This window comes from Brienomyrus brachyistius, chromosome 5, assembly GCF_023856365.1.
Source record: "Brienomyrus brachyistius isolate T26 chromosome 5, BBRACH_0.4, whole genome shotgun sequence".
In the NCBI taxonomy this organism is placed as follows: domain Eukaryota; kingdom Metazoa; phylum Chordata; class Actinopteri; order Osteoglossiformes; family Mormyridae; genus Brienomyrus; species Brienomyrus brachyistius.
In genome coordinates, this window is record NC_064537.1 from 2,166,850 (window position 1) to 2,192,819 (window position 25,970).

At 44.1% G+C, this 25,970-nt stretch overlaps 1 protein-coding gene across 1 annotated transcript in view; it reads right to left on the minus strand.

Moving 5' to 3' along the window:
* LOC125742315 (CD209 antigen-like protein B) overlaps positions 1-25,970 on the minus strand; it is a 58,502-nt gene that overhangs the window by 8,541 nt on the left and 23,991 nt on the right. Inside the window, exon 9 of the mRNA XM_049014222.1 lies at positions 8,121-8,227. Within this exon, the coding sequence (XP_048870179.1) occupies positions 8,121-8,227 (107 nt within the window). The remainder of the gene's footprint in view (positions 1-8,120; positions 8,228-25,970) is intronic.

The window sequence follows — 25,970 nt, forward strand, 5'->3', positions numbered from 1 at the left end:
CAGCCTGGAGAAGTTCACCCCGGATACCACAGATCCCTGTGGCCTTCCTTACCCTCAGCTGAGTCACCGGCTGTGCATCCCAGCATGATTGGGTGGTTCGCAGCTAATCGAAGGATCAGCCTCAAGCCTCAAGACCCATGAGAACCGACACAATCCTCGTAGCCAGCCCTGTAAGTGCCAGTGGCCACACTGGAGTCCCTGACGACCAGGGGAGTTTTACCTTGTGGGCACGCATCAGCCACTGAGTGAAGTTGAGAATGAAATATCTCCCTCCCTTTGACCATTCACCGTGGTCAAAGTATACACTGAGACAATAGACAAGACACCCAGAGAGTGTCTCATGATACCCTTGTTGAAAGGAGTGACATTGGGCATCATTGAGAGGAGCCCATCACTGTAGCAACAGCTACTCCCTGAGTATGGCAGCCATCAGAGTGATCATTACCACCTACAGAGATCTGGCCACTTCCCAGTTGATAGACACTAGCAGTAATATCACAGTATTAACAGAATCACAGTAGACAGACAGTGAGCTAAATTACCCTGTTTATGAACATTAGCAGTAATATCACAGTATTATCAGACTCACAGTAGACAAGACAGTGAGCTAACTTACCCTGTTTATGAACATTAGCAGTAATTTCACAGTATTAACAGACTCACAGTAGACAGACAGTGAGCTAACTTACCCTGTTTATGAACATTAGCAGTAATGTCACAGTATTAACAGACTCACAGTAGACAGACAGTGAGCTAACTTACCCTGTTTATGAACATTAGCAGTAATATCACAGTATTAACAGACTCACGGTAAACAGCCAGCGCTGTGACGGCTGACAGCAGCAGGAAACACAGCAGCCCCAGACACACTGCAGCCGGTCTGTGGTCTCGTCTCCCTGCAGACTCAGATCCTGGGGACAGACATGCTTTCACATTGAGCAAAGGAATTGTGTTACTTAAAGGTTTAATGATAAAGACTGACTTTGGCAGTATGTTTCACTATGACAATTGAGCCATATTTGACAATAAGGAAAATATTGGTTTGTAGTCAGCATCTTCCATAAAATGCTGTTTAAGTTAAATCAATATTCTGCGACAGAGTTTCAGAAACCGTTAAAATCATGACCACAGTTCATTTCTCAGTTCTCTATTCATCCATCCCTCCATTTTCTGAAAACGCTGAATCCCAGCTGGGGTCGCGGGTGGACTGGAGCCTATCCTGGGAAAAATGGGCACAGGTGGGAACCAACCCTGGGCAGTTGCCAACACACTGCAGGGCGCACACACTCACAGAACTACAATGCCAGTTTAGACTCACCAATCAACGTATGCTGCACGCTTTTGGACCGTGAGAGAAAACTGGAGCCCCTGGCGAAAACCCTTGCGAACATGGGAAGCCGCCCCCTTTCAGTTCTCTATTTTTTGCCATTTTTTCTTGCATAGATGATTTATGTGGCTGCTTCACTTATTTTGTTAACTGTAGTTTAACTGCAGAATAATCTCAACTGAAAGGTTGTTACTGTACTGTAAATCTTCGTTTAAATATCCTGCCTTTATTCCCTTTGTCACTCCTTTAAAATATATTATTAGCACACTCATGCAGAAAGTTTGTCATGAAGCAGTTTAGAACAGAATTTTCTAGAAGGAATAAAAAGACACAAATGCAAATTGCCAACATAGGAAAAAACTGATTTATTCTGCGTTCAATTTTTAAGAAAAACACAGTGTTTGTTAACGCCTTTGTGATTGTGTGTGTTTATCTTGCCTGTTTGGTGGCAGGTGTATGTGTTGTTTTATGTGGATGCATATCTCAGTGCCTGTTTGATTGTGTGAGCTTCATGCGTTCTGACCTGGGCCTTGCGTTCTTCTCCTCCGCTTCTCTATCTCGTCCATGGTGTTGCCTACATTGGCGTAAATGTTCTCCTCTGCCTCCATGTCTGTGACCCCAAAGTTCAGTATGTATGCAGTAGAGTCTCTCTGTGCCTCTCTTGTTCCGTTTTGCACAGTGAGTGTGACGCTAAAAACCTCCTGAGACCTTACAAGGAAATGACGAGGGTTCAGCGAATAGATTTTTATGTTTTTACATGGTTTATCTTAAAAAGATATATGCTTAAAATATTTTTTAAAATACTAGAAATCTTTTATGGAGTGATGAGGTTCAATAGCCTCACACCTCTAGGATTGAGGCTGCAAATCCCAGCTTTTCTGTGTATCCTTATGGGGACACAATGTCCCAATAACGTGATAAATATCAGATTTTTTTTCCTTTATGGGGACCGGTTTCCTGGTCCCCATAAAGGAAAACTCTATTTTATAAAAAAAACAGTAACTGCTATGAAAAAGTTAGAAATGCAAAAAACTTACATTTAGCCAATACTACCTTAAATCTGAGAAATTAGCATGTGACCACAATGTGTCAATGTGTTAAAAATATCTCGCTGAAAATGTAGCTTGCAAGTTGTAGTTGCGACTCCCGTGTCACTTTTTCACTGCCACCGAGAACTTAGTCACAGCCAAGCGACTCTGCGGAGAGACAGCTTTCTGTTGTACATTATGTGAGACATACCTGACCCATAAACACACCAACCGGAGCCCTTTTTATTTTCTTCTCCTTGTAAAGCGACCTTTGGTTTGCTGGGTGCTATATAGGAGTTATATGGATGTAACATTATTATTATTATTATTATTATTATTATACTAGCAGGGCCAAAAGCATGATTACAGATGGGTTCTTTTGTCCTTTTGCCTCTTCTCTCCACAAACTACCTCGCAGCTATCCCTAGGAGCCTCTTGAACTCTGCATGGCTGCCTGTACTCTTTCCTCTGCTCTCAGCCTCCTCTCGGTGTCTGAACCTCTCGTCCCCCCTCCATGGTTGTCCTTGTACAACCCGCTCCTAGACCCACTGAGTGACAGTGATTTGGAGAAGCTTGAGGGGGACGGGCTGCCCCACCTATATGGATGCTGTACTGGGTTCACCCAGCTTAAGGATGACACGCCTCAACTGATTCCTCCAGAATGATGTGAAACCACTCTGCTCACTGCTTCCACGTGACATGAAGCTCACCACTTCCTTGTGCACATGTGCACTAGATGTGAACAGGACCCGGAAGCAGCAGATCAGATAGGCTATACAGATCGGATAGGCTGTACATATCAGGTAGGCTGTACATATCGGGTAGGCTGTACATATCGGGTAGGCTGTATAGATCGGGTAGCGACAAATCTTTAACAAACACTGCAGCAAAGGGATCACTTTGATCTATGGCAGTGGAACGGCGTTTCCTGGAAAATGTGGCAGACGAGAGTATCCAGGAACATCTGGATGTAACACACAAAACTCTGTGATGTTTTGATGATGAGATGTTTGTTAAAATCTTCTTACACCTCCAGAACAAATAAATAAAAATCACTGTGTTGCGTAATCAATAAATCCAAGGGACCGTGTGTCATCGCGCCCAGAATGATTCCAAATCAGCCACAAAATAAAGACATTAATCATGAACTCCATTCTGCTGTGCTATAGCTCTTTTCTTGAACACAAAATGTATGCTCAGGACAGGATCGTTAAGTGCAATGTGAGCGCAGTCCAGCAGGGGCGTGGGGAGGGGGGACAGTGGTACTTGGGCACGGTACAAGACAACTGAGCCAAGTGTGAGTACGCCCAGTTACTTGTTCCATCTCTTGTTTCCAAAATCTCTTTTGGAAATACTAGGATTAGCACTTCCAGATGCAATGTATTTATATGGAAAGGTTTATAGACTGATATTCAGTTTCGCATGGTATTTCATATAAAGCAGCGGTATGTGATGAAACAGCTGGGGGACCCAGGACCTGGTGGCAAAGCAGACAGATATCCAAGATGAGAAGCAGAAGCCCGAAACCCAGAGGGTCGGTCCTGGGGGGGCAGCAGGTACAGGGCAGAGCGGAGAGAGAAAGGGTTTGGTGTCGGGGATCGGGAGTCTGATTTACACTGAACCACACAGGGACCAGGAAACCAGAGCCAGGAACCTGGGGAGAAGCAGCCATCAAGAAAGCTCAGTAGTTCTGCATGAGATCAACAATTCCTCACATGGAGGGAACTGGCTAGATCCATTAAGTAGATAGGGCAATTAGACAAAATCAAAAGTGGAACATGAAACAGCTATTAGAACACCAGTGAAGGAGGGCGGTTGTGAGGTCATGGCCACAGTGAGGGGGTGTGGCTGTAATACAGGGGTGTGGTGGTAATAAGAGGGTGTGGCTAAAGTGAGGGGTGTGGCTGTAATACAGGGGTGTGCCTGTAATAAGGGTGTGTGGCTAAAGTGAAGAGTGCGGTTGTAATTAGGGTGTGTGGCTAAAGTGAGGAGTGTGGCTGTAATTAGGGGGTGTGGCTAAAGTGAGGAGTGTGGCTGTAATTAGGGTGTGTGGCTAAAGTGAGGAGTGTGGCTGTAATTAGGGGGTGTGGCTAAAGTGAGGAGTGTGGCTGTAATTGGGAGTGTGGCTAAAGTGAGGAGTGTGGCTGTAATTATGGGGTGTGGCTAAAGTGAGGAGTGTGGCTGTAATAAGGGGGTGTGGCTAAAGTGAGGAGTGTGGCTGTAATAAGGGGGTGTGGCTAAAGTGAGGAGTGTGGCTGTAATTAGGGGTGTGGCTAAAGTGAGGAGTGTGGCTGTAATTAGGGGTGTGGCTAAAGTGAGGAGTGTGGCTGCAGTGAGGGAGCGGGATTCTTCCTCATACACTATCAACAGTGTGGTTAGGTCCAGAGTGAGCTCCCCAGCCAACCCCCAGCTGAAGGAGCCGGTCCCTCTGAGCAGCCGGATTCTTCAGCATGCACTGGTAGCCGCTCTGGAGGGTAGGCAAGATAAGAGTGGGGAACCATCTCTGGATCACGGCAGGAAGTAAAAACACACACACACACACTGCGATGCGGAGCTCGAAAGGATCCAGGGGACGGTCATTAGGTCATCAGAGGAGTTCTATCATACTGTCATGTGCAAGCAGAAGGGAGAACACAGGAGCTGGTAGCGGGGCAAACAAAGGAAGGTTTATTAAGCAGGACGAACAGGACTGGAAAGAAACAGGATCAAAACGGAGAGTAGAGAGCGAACAAATGGGACACACAACCTCAATAATGGAACTGGGAAGCAGAAGGCAGCTGGAGTGAATCACATAAGGGCTGGAACAAGAGAGAAGACTAATGAACACCAGGTATGGCTTATTAGAATCACAGCAGGGAGGAGAGAGGAGGACCAGACAAGGCAGGACATGACAAATGAGCGGTTAATTGGAACCACTTCCTCATTTTCTATAACTGTGTGTATGTATTTTGAAAGAGAGATGAAGCAGAGCAGGTATCAGGTATTTTTATTTCGGAACTCGGTATTAATTGAGCAGGTCTTTGAACTTAGTCGTAATTTCACAATAACCTGCATTTTCAGCAGTATGAATGGAGGCTCCCTAATATGCTAACATGACTGCTAGCTGTGCGTATTACACATGGTATTTAAAAAGCGGATTATAGGAAATAAAAAGAGCAACAGTCTCTCAACTACACAAAAACAAGCAGAATTTTGGTTTTCCTATTTTAGCTGGTAGAGACTTTGAAGCCAAAAAAGCAGGAAACTTAATTTCACCTTGACTCTGTCGATAGTGAACAGTGAGCGATCATTAATATGTGGGTTAACACCAGGGTACGGATTCACAAATCCATTTCAGAGTATGACTGCATGGAAGGTCATTCCACCCGGGATCAGAATCTGTTGTCCTCTGATGCACACAATCTTCATTTCCATTGTGGTCGTCAGGCTGCCTCATGCCCGACAGCCAGTATCTGGAGATAGCAAGTGACAATGCAACGTTACAGTACAAGAAAAATTCTAAGTTGGGCTCAGTGATGTGCGATATTAATATCAACGTCACAAGTTATACAGATGTAATCCTCACATCTCAGCTGGGTTGAGATAAACCTTTTGCACATCGTCATACTTTACGGACATTATACCACAGTAGGAGGTATTTTCCTAATCAACTTTGATTTTCAATACAGTTCAGATACTTAGAAATTTGGGCGATAAAATTCTCAGCAGTGGGGGGGGGGGGTTGTTTTACTAGAACATTGTGTATTCTGTTATAGGAAACAAAACTTAACAAGCATTGCAATGTTTAAAAATGAAAGTTCACAACTGTGATGGCTAGAGCCACACAGAGTAAGATCTCAAGCATTCCAGCTCCTTACTTGTACATTTTCTTTAACCAAACTGCTTTATTTGGAATACCAGTGCATAGTTTACAGTTGATTTGCTTGATTCTTTATATTTTATATGCAGTGCACATACTGACATTGTCGGGTTATATGCAGTGTTTTGCCTAATTAATCTTTTGATTTTTGTAGTTACTTTGGTTGTAGGGGTTGGTCCTCTCCTGGTTGGTATAAAGGTGTGGCTGAGGGTGGAGGACTCTTAAAAGGGAAAAACTCCTGGAGCCGGACTGAACCATGCGCTGCCATGGCAAGAGGGGGGAGTTGGGGTTTAGCTGTGTTTTTGTGTTTAGTTGTATGTAGTGTTCATTTGGTTTATCCCGTTTGTGTGTTAATTGGTTATTTTACAGAATTGATATAACCACACTGCTGTAAACTAAACAACAAAAATAAGTCTAAAGTCTGTACTGACTGACTAGTAAATAAGTGTCACACGGGCGCTGGCTCCGCCTCCAGGACGTCCAGTGTCTCTTTTGCAGAGAGATACAGGACTTCCTGTATCAAAAGGCTCAAAATGTGTTACCGTTTTTGCCTTAACACGCTCAAAAGTGACATTTTGATGCGCACATTTTGTATGGTTCACGACACATTCACTCGGAAATATTGTCAAAGTGCACATCATTAATGTTGCATGAAAATTTGGGAAATATAGATTGGGTAAGAAGTGATTTATTAAAGGTGTTTTGGAATTTGCACAGATCATATATTTAATGCGCACTTTGATGCTGCTTCCGTATTTATGTCAAAGGCTGAACGTGTGAATGTCACACCAGATGTGTGAGAGTTGACAACGCTGGTAGGGAACAGTGGTTAGGCTGGTTTCTGTAATGTAAAGGCGTTAACTGAACTGCAGCACTTGGCAGACGCAGGCATTACAGCAGCAGGAATGAGACCAGGCAGTTTATTTAAAGCAAAGTGCAATTTCATTGCGAGCCCCCAAATGGACCGAACACAGCTATCAAGCACCAACTCACTCGCCCACCTACATATTCTGCCCACTGGGCTGACTGTCCCTGCTGCTCCATCAACATGCGGTGGGCACATACTGTATACACATCATATACAATACGTAACATCAAGCACTATGCAAGACATTACGTTACAATACAAAAAGAACACAATAGCTACACACAGCTAATTACATTATGCTGCCTGATGCCCCCCCCCCCCCCAGCGCTACAATATTATGGAGTACTGGTTACCACTGTACACTGTACAGTATGACTGCTGTTTGGAGAAGGATTTAAAATTCAGAACTATTCAGATAATTCTATCAGTGTGACATTGATGAATGAGATCACTCACTGTCTGTCTGTGTACTTATGCTGATCATGGCCTTTCTCTCTATGTCTCTCTGTAATTGTGCTCAGGCTGGTCTTACCCTTTCTCTCTGGGTCTCTCTGTAATTGTGCTCAGGCTGGTCTTACCCTTTCTCTCTGGGTCTCTCTGTAATTGTGCTCAGGCTGGTCTTACCCTTTCTCTCTGGGTCTCTCTGTAATTGTGCTCAGGCTGGTCTTACCCTTTCTCTCTAGGTCTCTCTGTAATTGTGCTCAGGCTGGTCTTACCCTTTCTCTCTGGGTCTCTCTGTAATTGTGCTCAGGCTGGTCTTACCCTTTCTCTCTGGGTCTCTCTGTAATTGTGCTCAGGCTGGTCTTACCCTTTCTCTCTGGGTCTCTCTGTAATTGTGCTCAGGCTGGTCTTACCCTTTCTCTCTGGGTCTCTCTGTAATTGTGCTCAGGCTGGTCTTACCCTTTCTCTCTAGGTCTATCTGTAATTGTGCTCAGGCTGGTCTTACCCTTTCTCTCTAGGTCTCTCTGTAATTGTGCTCAGGCTGGTCTTACCCTTTCTCTCTGGGTCCCTCTGTAATTGTGCTCAGGCTGGTCTTACCCTTTCTCTACAGGAATTGTTGTTCCATCCACCCATTTCCAGGTTCCTTCTCTCTCAGTATCACTCAGACCGATCCAGAAATCTCCAGGAATGCTGTTCATAAACTCCTACAGTTCAAGAAATACTACAATGAATGAATGGTCATTTTAGGAAAGTTATTTATTCTGAGAAAGTAAAGGTGACCTTTGAATATACATAATTCTCTGCCTCTGGTTGGTCCTGGTAGCTAATTGACCAGCCACAGGCAAATCACTTCAAGAGCAGAAGTTATGGACAAAAAGCCAGAGGTGATGTTCTACCACAGTCTGTATGAATGGGTGAATTTTAAAGCAGGGCTACACCTTGGATGGGATGCCAGTCCATCACAGGGCATAAGGCGGGGCTACACCTTGGATGGGATGCCAGTCCATCACAGGGCATAAGGCAGGGCTACACCTTGGATTGGATGCCAGTCCATCACAGGGCATAAGGCAGGGCTACACCTTGGATGGGATGCCAGTCCATCACAGGGCATAAGGCAGGGCTACACCTTGGATGGGATGCCAGTCCATCATAGGGTATAAGGCAGGGCTACACCTTGGATGGGATGCCAGTCCATCACAGGGCATAAGGCAGGGCTACACCTTGGATGGGATGCCAGTCCATCACAGGCTATTAGGGAGGGCTACACCTTGGATGGGATGCCAGTCCATCACAGGGCATAAGGCGGGGCTACACCTTGGATGGGATGCCAGTCCATCACAGGGCATAAGGCACGGCTACACCTTGGATGGGATGCCAGTCCATCACAGGGCATAAGGCGGGGCTACACCTTGGATGGGATGCCAGTCCATCACAGGGTATTAGGGAGGGCTACACCTTGGATGGGATGCCAGTCCATCACAGGGCATAAGGCACGGCTACACCTTGGATGGGATGCCAGTCCATCACAGGGCATAAGGCGGGGCTACACCTTGGATGGGATGCCAGTCCATCACAGGGCATAAGGCGGGGCTACACCTTGGATGGGATGCCAGTCCATCACAGGGCATAAGGCAGGGCTACACCTTGGATGGGATGTCAGTCCATCACAGGGCATAAGGCACGGCTACACCTTGGATGGGATGCCAGTCCATCACAGGGTATAAGGCAGGGCTACACCTTGGATGGGATGCCAGTCCATCACAGGGCATAAGGCAGGGCTACACCTTGGATGGGATGCCAGTCCATCACAGGGCATAAGGCAGGGCTACACCTTGGATGGGATGCCAGTCCATCACAGGGCATAAGGCAGGGCTACACCTTGGATGGGATGCCAGTCCATCACAGGGTATTAGGGAGGGCTACACCTTGGATGGGATGCCAGTCCATCACAGGGCATTAGGCAGGGCTACACCTTGGATGGGATGCCAGTCCATCACAGGGCATTAGGCAGGGCTACACCTTGGATGGGATGCCAGTCCATCACAAGGCATAAGGCAGGGCTACACCTTGGATGGGATGCCAGTCCATCACAGGGCATAAGGCAGGGCTAAACCTTGGATGGGATGCCAGTCCATCACAGGGTATAAGGCGGGCCTACACCTTGGATGGGATGCCAGTCCATCATAGGGCATAAGGCAGGGCTACACCTTGGATGGGATGCCAGTCCATCACAGGGTATAAGGCGGGCCTACACCTTGGATGGGATGCCAGTCCATCACAGGGCATAAGGCGGGGCTACACCTTCGATGGGATGCCAGTCTATCTCAGGGCATAAGGCGGGGCTACACCTTGGATGGGATGCCAGTCCATCACAGGGTATAAGGCGGGGCTACACCTTGGATGGGATGCCAGTCCATCACAGGGTATAAGGCGGGGCTACACCTTGGATGGGATGCCAGTCCATCACAGGGCATAAGGCGGGGCTACACCTTGGATGGGATGCCAGTCCATCAGAGGGCATAAGGCAGGGCTACACCTTGGATGGGATGCCAGTCCATCACAGGGCATAAGGCAGGGCTACACCTTGGATGGGATGCCAGTTCATTACGGGGTGCACAAAGATGAATACTGTTAAACTCTGCATTATCTCACCTGCTCCTCTCTGCTGTTGATGATCGCCAGGTCGGCTCCTGACTGCATACAGGCCTGTCGGCTGTCACTCCAGGTCTTCTCCTCAATGGATATGGAGTAACAGCTGCATTTGAATCGCCTCCACTCCAATGGACAGATGTAACCTACGGTTCAAAGACACAGTCTGGCTGTGAAGATGACTGTGACTGAACTTATGGGTTTGTTCAAAAACTCAGATAAGTTATAGCTTATGTATGTGCGCACACAGAGAGTAAAGATTTCAAATATTTTTGTTCTTTTAAGATATCTTAATGTATCATTTTGTATTGCCTCCCCTTGGATTTACATTTACATATTTTATTTAATTAAACGGATTACTCACTCTTGTTGCATTTATCAAGCTTCATGAGTAGCTGGTCTCTCTCTGCCGTCTGCAAGCTGTAATTCAGCAGTAGCTGGTCTCTCTCTACAGTCTGCAGGCTGTAATTCAGCAGAAGCTGGTCTCTCTCTTTTCTCAGGTTGTTGTGCTCTTTCTCTGCTTGGTGAATAACTCTGCTGTCTGTCAGGAAAAATAAATCATTATGGACAGAGAATAAACAGACAGTGAACTAACTCAACCAGCTGATAAGCCGCAGGAGTAGCATCACAGTATTAATACAGTAGTACAAATATATATAAAAAAATTAATTGTTTTTAAAAATGTGTCCTATTCAATATCAATCTAGGAAATTTATGGATCTATCATTTAGGCTAATATACATTTTTTTTCAATTATCTAAGTTCAGTTACACAGTCATTAAGCATAGTTGTAGTGGACCCTATTACAATGCAGACTCCAGTGTCACTTAAATGCCTGAGTGAATGAAATATTTGCTCAGGTAACAGAAGTATTACTGCACCTCCCTTGCCCTGATGTAAGCAGATGCCTAATGTTAGCTAGCAGCCACTTTAAACACAGTTACAAAGCAGGGTTGCAAACTTTGGTTAGCTGGTTAGCATGAGATTTTCAAGAAATCTGCACACACGTGCACACACACTTACATGTTTTATTACCTCATAAATAGTCTGGAGGGTTTGCAAACTACCCAAACGCTTTTAATGTAGCCAATTTTAGGTTTATAATCCATCCATCCATCCATTTTCCGACCCGCTTATCCTACTGGGTCGCGGGGGGTCCGGAGCCTATCCCGGAAGCAATGGGCACGAGGCAGGGAACAACCCAGGATGGGGGGGCCAGCCCATCGCAGGGCACACTCACACACCATTCACACACACACACTCCTACAGGCAATTTAGCAAGTCCAATTAGCCTCAGCTGGTTTTTGGACTGTGGGGGGAAACCGGAGTACCCGGAGGAAACCCCACGATGACATGGGGAGAACATGCAAACTCCACACACATGTGACCCAGGCGGAGACTCAAACCTGGGTCCCAGATGTGTGGAGCAACAATGCTAACCACTGCACCCCCTGCAATAAATCCATTCGTGAAATTTCCTCACTACTAAATATTCCACGGTCAACTGTTAGTGCTATTATAGGGAAGCATATAGTGGAAATCATTGGGAACAGCAGCCACTCAGCCATGTAGTGGTAGGTCACGTGAAATCACAGAGCTGGGACAACGCATGCTGAGGCGCACAGTGTGTAGAATCGCCAACTGTCTGCAGAGTCAATAGCTACAGACCTCCAAACTTCATGTGGCCTTCAGATTACCTCAAGAACATTGTGTAGAGAACTTCTCTGAGAGAGAAGACGTGTTCTCTGGAGTGGTAAATCACACTTCTCTGTCTGGCAATCCGATGGACAAGTTTGGGTTTGACGGTTGCCAGCAGAACGGTACTTGCCTGACTGCATTGAAGTGTGGTGGAGGGGGATTATGGTGTGGGGTTAGGGTCTTACAGGGGTTGGGCTTGGCCCCTTAGTTCCAGTGAAAGGAACTCTTAGTGCTGCAGCATTGGAAGCCTATGTATTAAGAATGGGATGTCATTAAAGTTCATATGTGTATAAAGGCAGGTGTCTTGATACTTTGGCAATATAGTGTAGCTTAACTGGCTAGTGACCCAGATGCCATGTGCGTATTTTGAATGGGTGACAGGTCAGGACTGCAGGCAGGCCAGTCTAGAAGGCTACTCTACTATACAGCCATGCTGCTGTAATATGCACAGAATGCAGTTGGGCATCGTCTTACTGAAATATATCAGGCCTCCTCAGAAAAAGACGTCTGGATGGCAGCATGTGTTGCTCCAAAACCTGTATATGTCATTCAGCATTAGTGGCGCCTTCCCAGATGTGCAGGCTACCCAAGCCATGGGCACTAATGCCCCCCCATACCATCATGGATGCCGGCTTTTGAACTGTCTGCTAATAACAAGCTGGATGTTCCTTCTCCTCTTTAGCCAGGAGGACGCGGCCTCCATGATTTCCAAGGAGAACTGGAAATTTTAATTCATCAGACCACAGGACAGTTTTCTATTTTGCCTCAGTCCATCTTAAATGAGTTCAGTCCCAGAGAAGCCGGCGGCGTTTCTGGACCATGTTTAGGTATGGTTTTGTCTTTGCCTGGTACAGATTCATTCTGCCTTTGTATTCACTGTATTCACAGACACTGGTTTTCGGAAGTGTTCCTGAGCCATACAGTGATTTCCACTATAGAATCGTGTCAGTTTTTAATGTCTATCCAATATTTGTTTTCAGCCTTATCTCATGTGAACAGACATTCCTCTGTATTCTCTGAATCTTTTAATGATACAATGAAAAAAAAATCTTTGTAATATTATGTTGAGGAACATTATTCTTAAATTGTCGCACTGTTTACCCAACAGAGTCTTTCACAGAGTGGTGAACCTCTCCCCATCTTCACTGCACAGAGTGGTGAACCTCTCCCCATCTTCACTGCACAGAGTGGTGAACCTCTCCCCATCTTCACTGCACAGAGACTGCCTCTCTGGGAAGCTTTTTTTAAACCCAATCATCTTACTGACCTGTTGCCAATTAACCTAATAATTTGTGAAATATTCAACCAGGTGTTTTGTTTGAGCATTAGACAACTGTTCCAGTCTATTTTTGCCCCGTTTGCAAACTTTTTAAGTTTAAGTTGTCAGAATAATATCACAGTATTAGCAGACTCACAGTAGAGAGACAGTGAGCTAACTTACCCTGTTTATGAACATTGGCAGTAATACCACAGTATTAACAGACTCACGGTAAACAGCCAGCGCTGTGACGGCTGTCAGCAGCAGGAAACACAGCAGCCCCAGACACACTGCAGCCGGTCTGTGGTCTCGTCTCCCTGCAGACTCAGATCCTGGGAAACACAAACAGCTACATTGCTGAGGCTCACTGGAAAACACAAGGCATCAGAGACACACTTCCACAGTGAACGATGCCGATGTGTTTCCTGATAGATGCTGCATTTCACTTCAGACTGAATATTTTCAGAACTGACTTTTTCTTAAGAACCTAGCAGGCATGACTAGCTGACCTTCATACACACTCACTGCTTCCACCTTGTTGGTGTCGACTCTAATACTTTTATCATCCATATGAAAGTGAGTTTAGTAACTTTTCTAGTTCTAAAGTGTCTGAGTTTATCTTGTTGTATGAAGGACCATTAAATCATCCCCCTTATTACCTTATTTGCATTTATCTATTTACCTGGGCATTGAGTTGCGTTGCTCCTCTGCCTGATCTGGTCAGTAGTCTTGCTGATGTTTGCATAGATGTTCTCCATGGACATGGTTGCAGCTCCTAGCTGTTCTATGCATCTGTCTTGTATCTACTGGAGTTTTCATGCTATATCTGATTTTAGCGGTTGGCTAAAAAAGTAACTGTGAAGTGAAACATACATACCCATTTTTTTTCACTGTTGGCAGATGCTGGCGGCATGGTGGTGCAGTGGTTAGGGTAGGGGGGGGCATGGTGGTGCAGTGGTTAGGGTGGGGGTGGCATGGTGGTGCAGTCGTTAGTACTGTTGCCTCACACCTCTGGGACCCGGGTTTGAGTCTCCGCCTGGGTCACATGTGTGTGGAGTTTGCATGTTCTCCCCATGTTGTCGTGGGGTTTCCTCCGGGTACTCCGGTTTCCCCCCACAGTCCAAAAACCTGCTGAGGCTAATTGGAGTTGCTAAATTGCCCGTAGGTGTGCATGTGTGAGTGAATGGTGTGTGAGTGTGTCCTGCGATGGGCTGGCCTCCCATCCTGGGTTGTTCCCTGCCTCGTGCCCATGGCTTCCGGGATAGGCTCCGGACCCCCCGCGACCCAGTAGGATAAGCGGTTTGGAAAATGGATGGATGGATGGATGTTGTCAGATGCCACCACTCCATGGTCTCTGAATGTTCTTAATGTGGCACAGACTGCTGATTAGAATAGTTGCATTGTGGGTTCTTGCTCTGTCAGAAGTGATGTAGTTCCTGTGCCTTACAGCATACACTGTACCTGGGCATCCATTAGAAGCTCAGCTGTGCCTTTGGTCGCACACAGGCTGATGTGTACATTTCTTCCGGCGCCCCCTGCGAGTGGCAGCCTGTTACTGCAGCTCTACTCATTTCTGAACTTATTTCTTATTTTTATTCTCTTTACGTCTTGAATTAATGGTGAGCTCATCACTAGACCCACTTCAGTTTGCCTATCAGCCATTGGGGTAGATGACGCTGTTATCCACCTCCTACATCATGCCCTCGTTCACCTGGAGACCACGGGGAGCACTGTGAGAATCATGTTCTTTGATTTCTCCAGTGCCTTCAATACCATCCTACCCACAATCCTGAGGGACAAGCTGGAGTACTCAGGAGTGGATCATCAGCTCTCCGCATGGATCCAGGACTCCCTCACTAACCGACCACAGTAAGTGAGAACTCAGGGCTGCGTGTCGGACCGGGTCGTCTGTAGTACGGGGGCCCCGTAGGGAACGGTTCTGGTGCTGTTCTTCTTCACCATCTACACTGCAGACTTCTCCTACAACTCCACAAACTGCTTCTTGCAAATGTTCTCTGATGACCCTGCAATAGTTGGCCTCATTACTGATGGGGACGAGGAGTACAGAGAACAGACCAGGGATTTAGTGAACTGGTGCCAGCAGATCTACCTCCAGATCAACACTGGAAAAACCAAGGAGCTGGTGGTAGACTTCTGCAGGCACAAACATCCTCCATTTCAACCAGTGAATATCCAGGGTATGGACATCGAGGCAGTGGAGAGCTACAGGTACCTTGGTGTTCCCCTGAACAATAAACTGGACTGGACTCGTAACACAAATGCACTTTACAAAAAAGGGCAGAGCAGGCTGCACCTTCTGCGGGGGCTGAGGTCTTTGGAGTGCAGGGGCTGCTCCTGGGGACCTTTTATGACTCTGTAGTGGCATCAGCCATCTTTTACGGTGTGGTCTGCTGGGGCAGCAGCATCTCTGCTAGGGACAGGAAGAGACTGAACAGGTTGATCCGGAGGGCCAGCTCTGTACTAGGATGCCCTCTGCACCCGGTGGAGGCTGTGAGTGACAGGAGAATGGTGGCTAAGCTGTCATCCTTCTTGGATAACATCTACCACCCCATGCAGGAGGCTCTGACAGCACTGAGCAGCTCCTTCAGTGGCAGGCTTCTGCATCCACAATGTGGGAAGGAGAGATTCAGAAGGTCTTTCCTTCCATCCGCTGTCAGACTCTATAACAAAGTCGTTGCAGCAGACCACACACACACACACACGCACACACACACACACACACACACACACACGCACACACACACACACACACACATACACATAGACTAACAAAACTCACACATCTAATACACCAGGGTGTTTTTCTTTTGTGCAATATTTCTTCAGTGCAATTTCACAGTGTCGTACATATATTTATATTTATATATTTCCACTTGTATATATATAGTTTTTTTCCTATTATTAATTTTTGCCTCTCTATTCTTGTACTGTCCACTTTCTGCTGTGACTATGCAAATTTCCCACTTGTGGGACTAATAAAGGATTATCTTATCTTATCTTATCTTATCTTATCTTATCTTATCTTATCTTTATCTTATAAGCAGGGATTACAGCATGAATACAAGCTTCTGGGCGCAGAGTCTCTCAGCAGTAATCAAACTTTCGCCCTGAAGGTGCGATGATATAATAAGCGTAATATTAAGTCAGTGTTTAGGATTGGTTGCTGTATCTAAGGAGGGATCTACAGTATTAGCTGCAGTCCCGCCTTTGAGCACTCACCCGCTCCACCCACACACTCTCTCCATCTTCCAGGGGTCAAGCGGATGCACCGGATATCTTCCAATGATCGATGCATTACAGTCTAGTTACGATGGGAAGCAGGACACACAGCTCAGCCCTTACGGCCCACATCCTCAAAACAAACCCCTTGGTAACAGCTGGAAAAAGCCCCCTGGGTCCCTCCTCCTCTGCATCTCTTTTTTCATCCCCTCTTCCTTGACCTCTCTCCTCCATATTTCATTTAGCCAATCCCTCCCCTCTTTATCGCTTTTATCTTCTCTCTCTCTCGCTCCAAGACCCAATATAACACATAGACACACACCTCCTTACATCACTCTCTCCTTACCCCTCCTTCTATCCTCCCATCTTCTACTCGGCACATTTAGTGCTCACACTCAGATGAGATACTATCAGATGATTTTATCAAAAACAAAGTGCATTTTCTTTTGAGACAGCAAGGTCGCTCAAATAGCCACCCAAAGGGTTTTTACAGAACCAATGGGGAGCCGCTTCAACCATCACCCCCCTGCAGCCCCCACCTAAATGATCTGACGGCAGCCATTCTGCTCACCACACAGTAGCTAAGGTGATGGGGGGCAGTTAGACAGAGGGGATGATTAAGAGGGCAACTTTCAGCCCAGACATCAGGAGACCAGCATTGCTCATTCAAAGGAGGCTAATTAAAGAGGAGGGGCAGGTAGGGAGGGCGTGACAATGACAGCATGTGTAATGGCTTCATGTAAGCCATTTGTAATGAATACTTATGCATCACCCTGTATGTGTAGTTGAGGGCCAGACTTGGGTTTGAAGGTTCCTGGAGCTTTTTTTCAGGGTTGAGGGCCTTAGTCAAGGACCCAATGCAGATGTAACTATTCTGCTGAGGACAGGACTGGAACCAGGGAACTTCCAATGACAGGCACAGAGGTCTAACCTGCTGAGCCACATACCACCGTGCATTATGGGATATAGGTGTATGGAAGTAGGTACACTGTGTTAATGAGAAAGGAGAACAGCTGGACTTAATGTGACCCAGACTTTGGCACAATATCTCTGATTGTGGATTTGTTAGGAAAGAGACAGAGGTGTTTTAGGTTGTTATTTTATTTAATTTTACTTTATTTCATTTATTTTGCAATTTACAACCATGTGAGGCACAAAAGTGGTTAAATGTAGTTTATATGTTGATCTGATGTTGCACAGAAAAAAAGAGAGCTGTGTACCAAAGGCAGGGGGGGTGTTTATGTGGGGTGCGGAGTTATAAAAAGTAAAATATGACTAAGAGCCAACTGGTTAACGCTAAGAGGAAGGCCATGGCTGAATGGATAAGCTGTCATATGATAAACCACATATAAAAGCAGACGAGACCCCTACCCAGTACGAGGTAGGTGCACCGGATAAAGTGTTAACTGAGCATAAAAAGGTCTAAAAAACATAAATGACAATGGTAACATACGAATAAGGATAATCGCTCAAAATAAACCATGATCTACAATATTAAATTTTACTAAAAAGCATGAGTATTATGGGATATAACAGAAAATCACAGAAACATTTGCAAAACCTTTTCTTCTTGCTGCAGAAGAGCAAAGATTAAACTACTTCTTCTCGACAGCAATGAAAATAAACATTTCAGCCTGACTGTCCATCTATAGCCAGCAGTGAGTGATGGAGAGACCCTCCATTTGTGAGTTAACACTTGAGTACGGATTCACAAACCCATTTTATATTATCCTCACATGGACGGTCGTTCCATCTATGAAAAGGATCAGAATATAAGGTATTGAACTCCACGCAGTCTTCATTTCCTTCGTAGTTATCAGGCTGCTCTGGTAGCCAGAACCTGGAGACAGTGGTAATGGTTATCTGAGTTTATAATATAAGAATTTGTTATTTTTCAGTAGGTAACATTATTCATTAGAAGTAGTGCTTAGCGTGGGGCGTTATATAGATATTATACTGCTGTACTACGTACATTGCTGGGAAGGTCACGTTTACAATATATTCCATTACCGATTGTAGAATACATGCTGTAATGTAATTTGTAACATTACATTAGATTACTCCAAGTTAGCATCGTAATCTATGGTAAATACTTCAGATTAATTTCCAAACTTGAACATAAATGTAATGGATATGGAAGAGAACTAAATGTATTTACATTTTTAGTTACTTTCACATTTATTTTACAATCAAAATCATTTACTTTATCACAACTGAAAATTGAAAAATCGCATAATAATTTGAAAAACATTAATCATTTATAGTACTGTGCAAAAGTCTTAGGCAGGCAAAGAAAATGATGTTTAGATTGTCCTCGTGTTGGTGTAAAACTATGATATTATGCCTGTCAAAGTGTGTCAGCCATTTCAGAACCTCTGCTAAAATCATCCTGGTATTTGCAGTGACCGTCCAGTGCAGCCATGTATTTTTTGACTTGGCCACTAGCACACCTCATACAGCTAGTCAATCTGTCACTGACTTTTTAAACCAATATATTTAATTATTTAATTGAGCTGTTGGTGAAATTTAACAAAATCATGGAACGGCTGAGATGCCCCTGAGGAGAAGTTTGGGAACTGATGCGATGTTCATCTAGCCATCCAACTAGATATCAGTAACTTTTTAGAAAACAGAAGCTGATATAACACATCATAGCCTGCTGATATAACACATTATAGCCAGCTGATATAACACATTATAGCCAGTTGATATAACACATTATAGCCAGCTGATATAACGCATTATAGCCAGCTGATATAACGCATTATAGCCAGCTGATATAACGCATTATAGCCAGCTGATATAATACATTATAGCCAGCTGATATAACACATTATAGCCAGATGATATAACACAATATAAGCAGCTGATATAATACATTATAGCCAGCTGATATAATACATTATAGCCAGCTGATATAACGCATTATAGTCAGCTGATATAACGCATTATAGCCAGCTGATATAATACATTATAGCCAACTGATATAACACATTATAGCCAGCTGATATAACACAATATAGCCAGCTGATATAACACATTATAGCCAGATGATATAACACAATATAAGCAGCTGATATAATACATTATAGCCAGCTGATATAATACATTATAGCCAGTTGATATAACGCATTATAGCCAGCTGATATAACGCATTACAGCCAGCTGATATAACGCATTACAGCCAGCTGATATAGCGCATTATAGCCAGCTGATATAACGCATTATAGCCAGCTGATATAACACACTATAGCCAGCTGATATAACACATTATAGCCAGCTGATGTAACACATTATAGCCAGCTGATATAATACATTATAGCTACCTAAAAGTAATCCTGGCAATGCTCCAGTGCACCAAAAGGCAGCCACACCAGTCACCAAGCCAAAGCATTAGTAGTAGAGCTGAAATGATCCTCTTTAAACAATCCTGCACTGAGTGAGGTTAGACCTGCCTACTTTAACACAGAGACAGAAATACAGAAATAAATACCTGAAGAAATGTCTAAATACAGAAATAATTGAAGGAATGTAGAAATAGATAGGTAGATAGATAGGTGGAGATCTATTTATGCCATTCTTTATGACCAGAATTCAAATACGTTTCTATTTAGTTAATGATTTATCTGAACATTTATTTATTCATACTTATCTCATGATTAGTCCTCCATAGATAGAGAACTGGTAATAAAACTATACCAGTAGTAGACTGCAGAGTACAATAATAATACAGTCATAATAAAAGTAACTGCATACCGTATTTCACTGTACCTTGAGCTGATGAACCGCTGAACTCGCGGATGTTTGCATGAGTATAACAAGGCAGTGCATGCATTCTATATCACAAGCCATTCTGTTTAACACAAATTTTTAACAGGCCTTATGCCAGCCTGTTTATAAGTACAAGCTGTCTGTAAGTCAGACGCACTTCACGCAAGGATTGGCTATACCAGTTAGTACTGTACACTGAGTAACCGCTGTGGTAGAAGGATTTAAATACCAAAGTATTCAGTTAATTCTTCTCCAGTTAGTCTCACTGCAACATTGATGAATGACATCATTCCCTTTCTGTCCGTGTACTTCTGCTGATCCTGGCCTTTTTCTCTAGGTCTCTCTGTAATTCTGCTCAGGCTGGTCTTACCCTTTCTCTCTAGGTCTCTCTGTAATTGTGCTCAGGCTGGTTTTACCCTTTCTCTCTAGGTCTCTCTGTAATTCTGCTCAGGCTGGTCTTACCTTTTCTCTCTAGGTCTCCCTATAACTATGCTCAGGCTGGTCTTACCCTTTCTCTCTAGGTCTCTCTGTAATTGTGCTCAGGCTGGTCTTACCCTTTCTCTCTAGGTCTCTCTGTAATTGTGCTCAGGCTGGTCTTACCCTTTCTCTTTGGGTCTCTCTGTAATTGTGCTCAGGCTGGTCTTACCTTTTCTCTCTAGGTCTCTCTGTAATTGTGCTCAGGCTGGTCTTACCCTTTCTCTCTGGGTCTCTCTGTAATTGTGCTCAGGCTGGTCTTACCCTTTCTCTCTAGGTCTCTCTGTAATTGTGCTCAGGCTGGTCTTACCCTTTCTCTCTAGGTCTCTCTGTAATTGTGCTCAGGCTGGTCTTACCCTTTCTCTCTAGGTCTCTCTGTAATTGTGCTCAGGCTGGTCTTACCCTTTCTCTTTACGTCTCTCTGTAATTGTGCTCAGGCTGGTCTTACCCTTTCTCTCTAGGTGTCTCTGTAATTGTGCTCAGGCTGGTCTTACCCTTTCTCTCTAGGTCTCTCTGTAATTGTGCTCAGGCTGGTCTTTCCCTTTTCTCTCTAGGTCTCTCTGTAATTGTGCTCAGGTTGGTCTTACCCTTTCTCTCTAGCTCTCTCTGTAATTGTGCTCAGGCTGGTCTTACCCTTTCTCTCTAGCTCTCTCTGTAATTGTGCTCAGGCTGGTCTTACCCTTTCTCTCTAGGGCTCTCTGTAATTGTGCTCAGGTTGGTCTTACCCTTTCTCTCTGGGTCTCTTTGTAATTGTGCTCAGGCTGGTCTTACCCTTTCTCTCTACTGTAGGTCTCTCTGTAATTGTGCTCAGGCTGGTCTTACCCTTTCTGGACAGGAATTGTTGTTCCATCCACCCATTTCCAGGTACCTTCACTCTCACTGTCACTAAGACCGATCCAGAATTCTTCCGACAGACCATCAAAAACAACCTGAAGTTTAAGAAAGATTATAATTAGTGAAACTTCCCTTCATGAAAGCTATCTATTTTGAGAAAGTAAAGGTGACCTTGTATGGTAACTGACTCTGATTCTCTGCCTCTGGTTGGTCCTGGTAGCTAATTGAAATCAGTTCAAGAGCAGAAGTTATGGAGAAAAAATCTAATGGATCTTCTACTGGCTTATAACAGAATTTTCTGTTTAACTAATTACAAAGTATGAGATTGAAGTGACTAACATATACATTGCCATATATTATAATATACGACAGATTGTATAGACAACAATGTAGTAACAGTATATAGACCGTTAAAGCCTGTATTTATCTCACCTGCTCCTCTCTGCTGTTGATGATTGCCAGGTCGGCACCTGACCGCATACAGGCCTGTCGGCTGTCACTCCAGGTCTTCTCTTCAGTGGAAATGTAGTAACAGCTTGTGCTGAGTCTTTTCCAGCCGGATGGACAGCCACCATCTGCAGTCCAGAAACACAGATTGGCCTTGAAGATGGCTGTGACTGTCAGTATGAGTTTGCTGAGAACCCCATATAAATTATAGCTTATGTATGTGTCTGCACACACACACACACACACACACACACACTTATTGTTCTTTTAGGACAGAGGTCACTAACAGGTGGAACGCGATCCAGGTCCGGACCCAGAAGCTGTCCCATACGGACCCGGACCGACAGCCAAAACAGAAAGTTTTGATTTAAAACCTGACGGGTGATTCTATTTTAACCAGCGCAGCTTAGTAGTATTTTTGGTAGCGGTTTAGCAGTAGAACCACCAATGAAATGCCTTTGACCGCCAAGAAAGACGTAGTTCAGCGTTTGCAGCCCTTTGCGCTAATGTGCCGTTAGTGTTAATATCAGCAGCGAAGCGAACACCCGCTACCAAAAAGCCGGAATGTTCCTAACAGAGTGGCTGATCTGTCCGGAGATCATACAGCTGAATAGTTTTCATACACAGTATGTACTGCATAACATGTTGCATAAATAGAAGTAGTTTATTGGTAATTTCATGTTTGTTGAAGTTTCCGTTTTTTAACAACTGTATAAAGTAATGTTATTTGTTATAAAATCAACTCAGGTCAAAACAAAAAATGTACGTTTTCAGGGTTGCCCAGTCTCAAGCATCTGGTATTAATACCCCTGTTTTAAACACATAACTTGTGATTTGTCTCGCCTTGGGTTTACTTATTTAACGCAAAGAAACCGTTTACTCACTCTTTTTGCATACATCAAACTTTACAAGTAGCTGGTCTCTCTCTGCTGTCAGCAGGCTGTAATTCAGCAGTAGCTGGTCTCTCTCTGCTGTCTGCAGGCTGTAATTCAGCAGTAGCTGGTCTCTCTCTTTTCTCAGGTTGTTATGCTCTATCCCTGCCTGGTGAGTAACTCTGCTATCTGTCAGAAAAAACAGACCATTATGAAATTTACTGAAACATTCAAACTGGTCAATGGTCTAACTCCCCTAACTAAAACTAGTAATTTTACAACAGAAAAAGACAGAAAGTGACCTAAGCTGATGGACAATAGCATTAATATCACAGAATTAACAGATGCACAGTAGTCAGACAGTGACCTAGCTCACCCAGCTGATGGACACTAGCAGTAATATCGCAGTGTTAACAGACTCAACGCAGACAGACAGTGAGCTAACTCACCCAGCTGATCTTTAGTAACAGTAAGGCCACTTAAAAAAAAAATTGGTTCTCGTCCTCTCCCGACCCGCCGAAATGCCCCCGACCCAAATTTTTTATTTTTTTTTCTTTTCGTTAAAATCGCATGGAAAATGCCCAAGAATGACGAAATTTGAATTTCCCGCGCATTCCACATCGATGTTTGATCCACATTGTGTAATCCTAGTCTTGGAATGGTTTCATGAACCTAAATTTGTCTCTACCTGAGATGGGTTTGGTGCAAAGATTTAAATCTGGGGAAGTGATGTGGTACATGTTCTTAAGTACTTGTTTGTAGAGTTGCATTTCCTTGTTCAACCATTCAGGTTCCTGTATTTTGTGAATTCCTCGTGTTTTAACATGTTTTAATACACTTTCTTTCTAGATATACATTTTAAAATCTTGGTTGTTCATTTAAATGGGAATGACAAACAGAATATTGGTTTCAAATAGTATCATTTTTATATTCACGAATGAAACATCAGCATAAAGTATCCAAATCCATAGTTGGTAAGGCATTTATGAGATACACATGGATCAAGGAATTTACATTCTTGTATTTTCTTACATTTAATATATTTGAAACGCAACAAACTGGAAGAACTGAGGAGGCGTACTAAGTAGGTCTGCTCTCTTCGGTATGTATTTTCAAATATGTATTTTCTTACATATTTGAAAGTCCAAACAGTCAATAAAAATTTGTAAAAAAATAAAAAATAAAAAAAAAAATCCCGCCCGCCCTACCCACCCCCTCCAAAAAAAAAAGGACGAGAACCAATTTTTTTTTTAAGTGGCCTAATATAACAGTGTTAACAGACTCAACCCAGACAGACAGTGACCTAACACACCCAGCTGATCTATAGTAACAGTAATATCACAGTATTAACAGACTCACAGTAAACAGCCAGCGCTGTGACGGCTGTCAGCAGCAGGAAACACAGCAGCCCCAGACACACTGCAGCCGGTCTGTGGTCTCGTCTCCCTGCAGACTCAGATCCTGGGAAACACAAACAGCTACATTGCTGAGGCTCACTGGAAAACACAAGGCATCAGAGACACACTTCCACAGTGAACGATGCCGATGTGTTTCCTGATAGATGCTGCATTTCACTTCAGACTGAATATTTTCAGAACTGACTTTTTCTTAAGAACCTAGCAGGCATGACTAGCTGACCTTCATACACACTCACTGCTTCCACCTTGTTGGTGTCGACTCTAATACTTTTATCATCCATATGAAAGTGAGTTTAGTAACTTTTCTAGTTCTAAAGTGTCTGAGTTTATCTTGTTGTATGAAGGACCATTAAATCATCCCCCTCATTACCTTATTTGCATTTATCTATTTACCTGGGCATTGAGTTGCGTTGCTCCTCTGCCTGATCTGGTCAGTAGTCTTGCTGATGTTTGCATAGATGTTCTCCATGGACATGGTTGCAGCTCCTAGCTTCCTCACTGAGCTCTATGCGTCTGTCTTGTATCTACTGGGGTTTTCATGCTATATGTTATTTTAGTGGTTGGCTAAAAAAGTAACTGTGAAGTGAAACATACATACCTATTTTTTTTCACTGGTGTCAGATGCCACCACTCCATGGTCTCTGAATGTTCTTAATGTGGCACAGACTGCTGATTAGAATAGTTGCATTGTGGGTTCTTGCTTAGTCAGAAGTGATGTAGTTCCTGTGCCTTACAGCATACGCTGTACCTGGGCATCCATTAGAAGCTCAGCCTAGCTCCACTTACACCTAGTGCACTCCTAGACATCCCACAGTAGCATGCAAATGTAAGAGGCGACCCTATATTGCCTTAGATATTAATATTTTGTTTTAAATCATATGTTGATATATAAGAACTACAAAACATAAGGAGTAGAGGAGCATTACATTAACTTATTTAACAGACACTTTTGTCCAAGTTGATATAGAGGTGAGTATGAGAGAGCAGGTCAGCCAGCATCTTTGGACCAATTGGGGTTAGTCCCAGTCCCAGTGTGCCTTAAGCAACGAATTGGGTGGAGTTACTGGTTATCAGAGGAGCTGGTGACTGGCACTGTGTACATCATCCTGCTAGCTGCTGTTAGCATTCTATGTTTCGTGATTGTTTGAGTCAGTAATAAGTGTTAATTTACAGTTCTTAGTACCACTTCCTGATTGCCTGGTTACGCTGCCCACTAGCTTTGTCTTTTTTAAATAACCTTCTGCCGATTTTAAAACTAAAGACCTACATTGGCCATAGCATTCTTGTTTATCTAAACACCCCAGGTTAGGAGGAGCGTGCCCACTCTGCATTTTGGGTTAGCCGTTGGTTAACCTATCATTGCCCCTTCAGTATCTCGTTTAGTGCAGATAAGTTGCTAAACATTTTCTTTTCCTTTCCCATGCTGCCTTTCTCACAGGAGAACCTGGAGGAACAATGTAAATCATTCTATAGACTTTAGTTCATGAGCATTAAATGCATAGAAGCTTATCTGTCCATCTTTTGATGATTTTCTCTGGTTCCCTCTGACTCACACCAGATGTTTATGACGTCTGACTGAGGAGGTTATAACATGGTGATATCGATACTTTCACTCTACAAGTCACAGGGTTTCAATCCATGATCTTCCAGATGTGAACACAGATCTCTAGGATCCAGCTTCTACTAGTCAGGACTTCCGGCACCAGAAGATGGCGACGATTGGTAAACAGCCCTGGAAATATAGAACTATGGGGCTAGAATACTAACCTGCATTCTGTGTAGATAT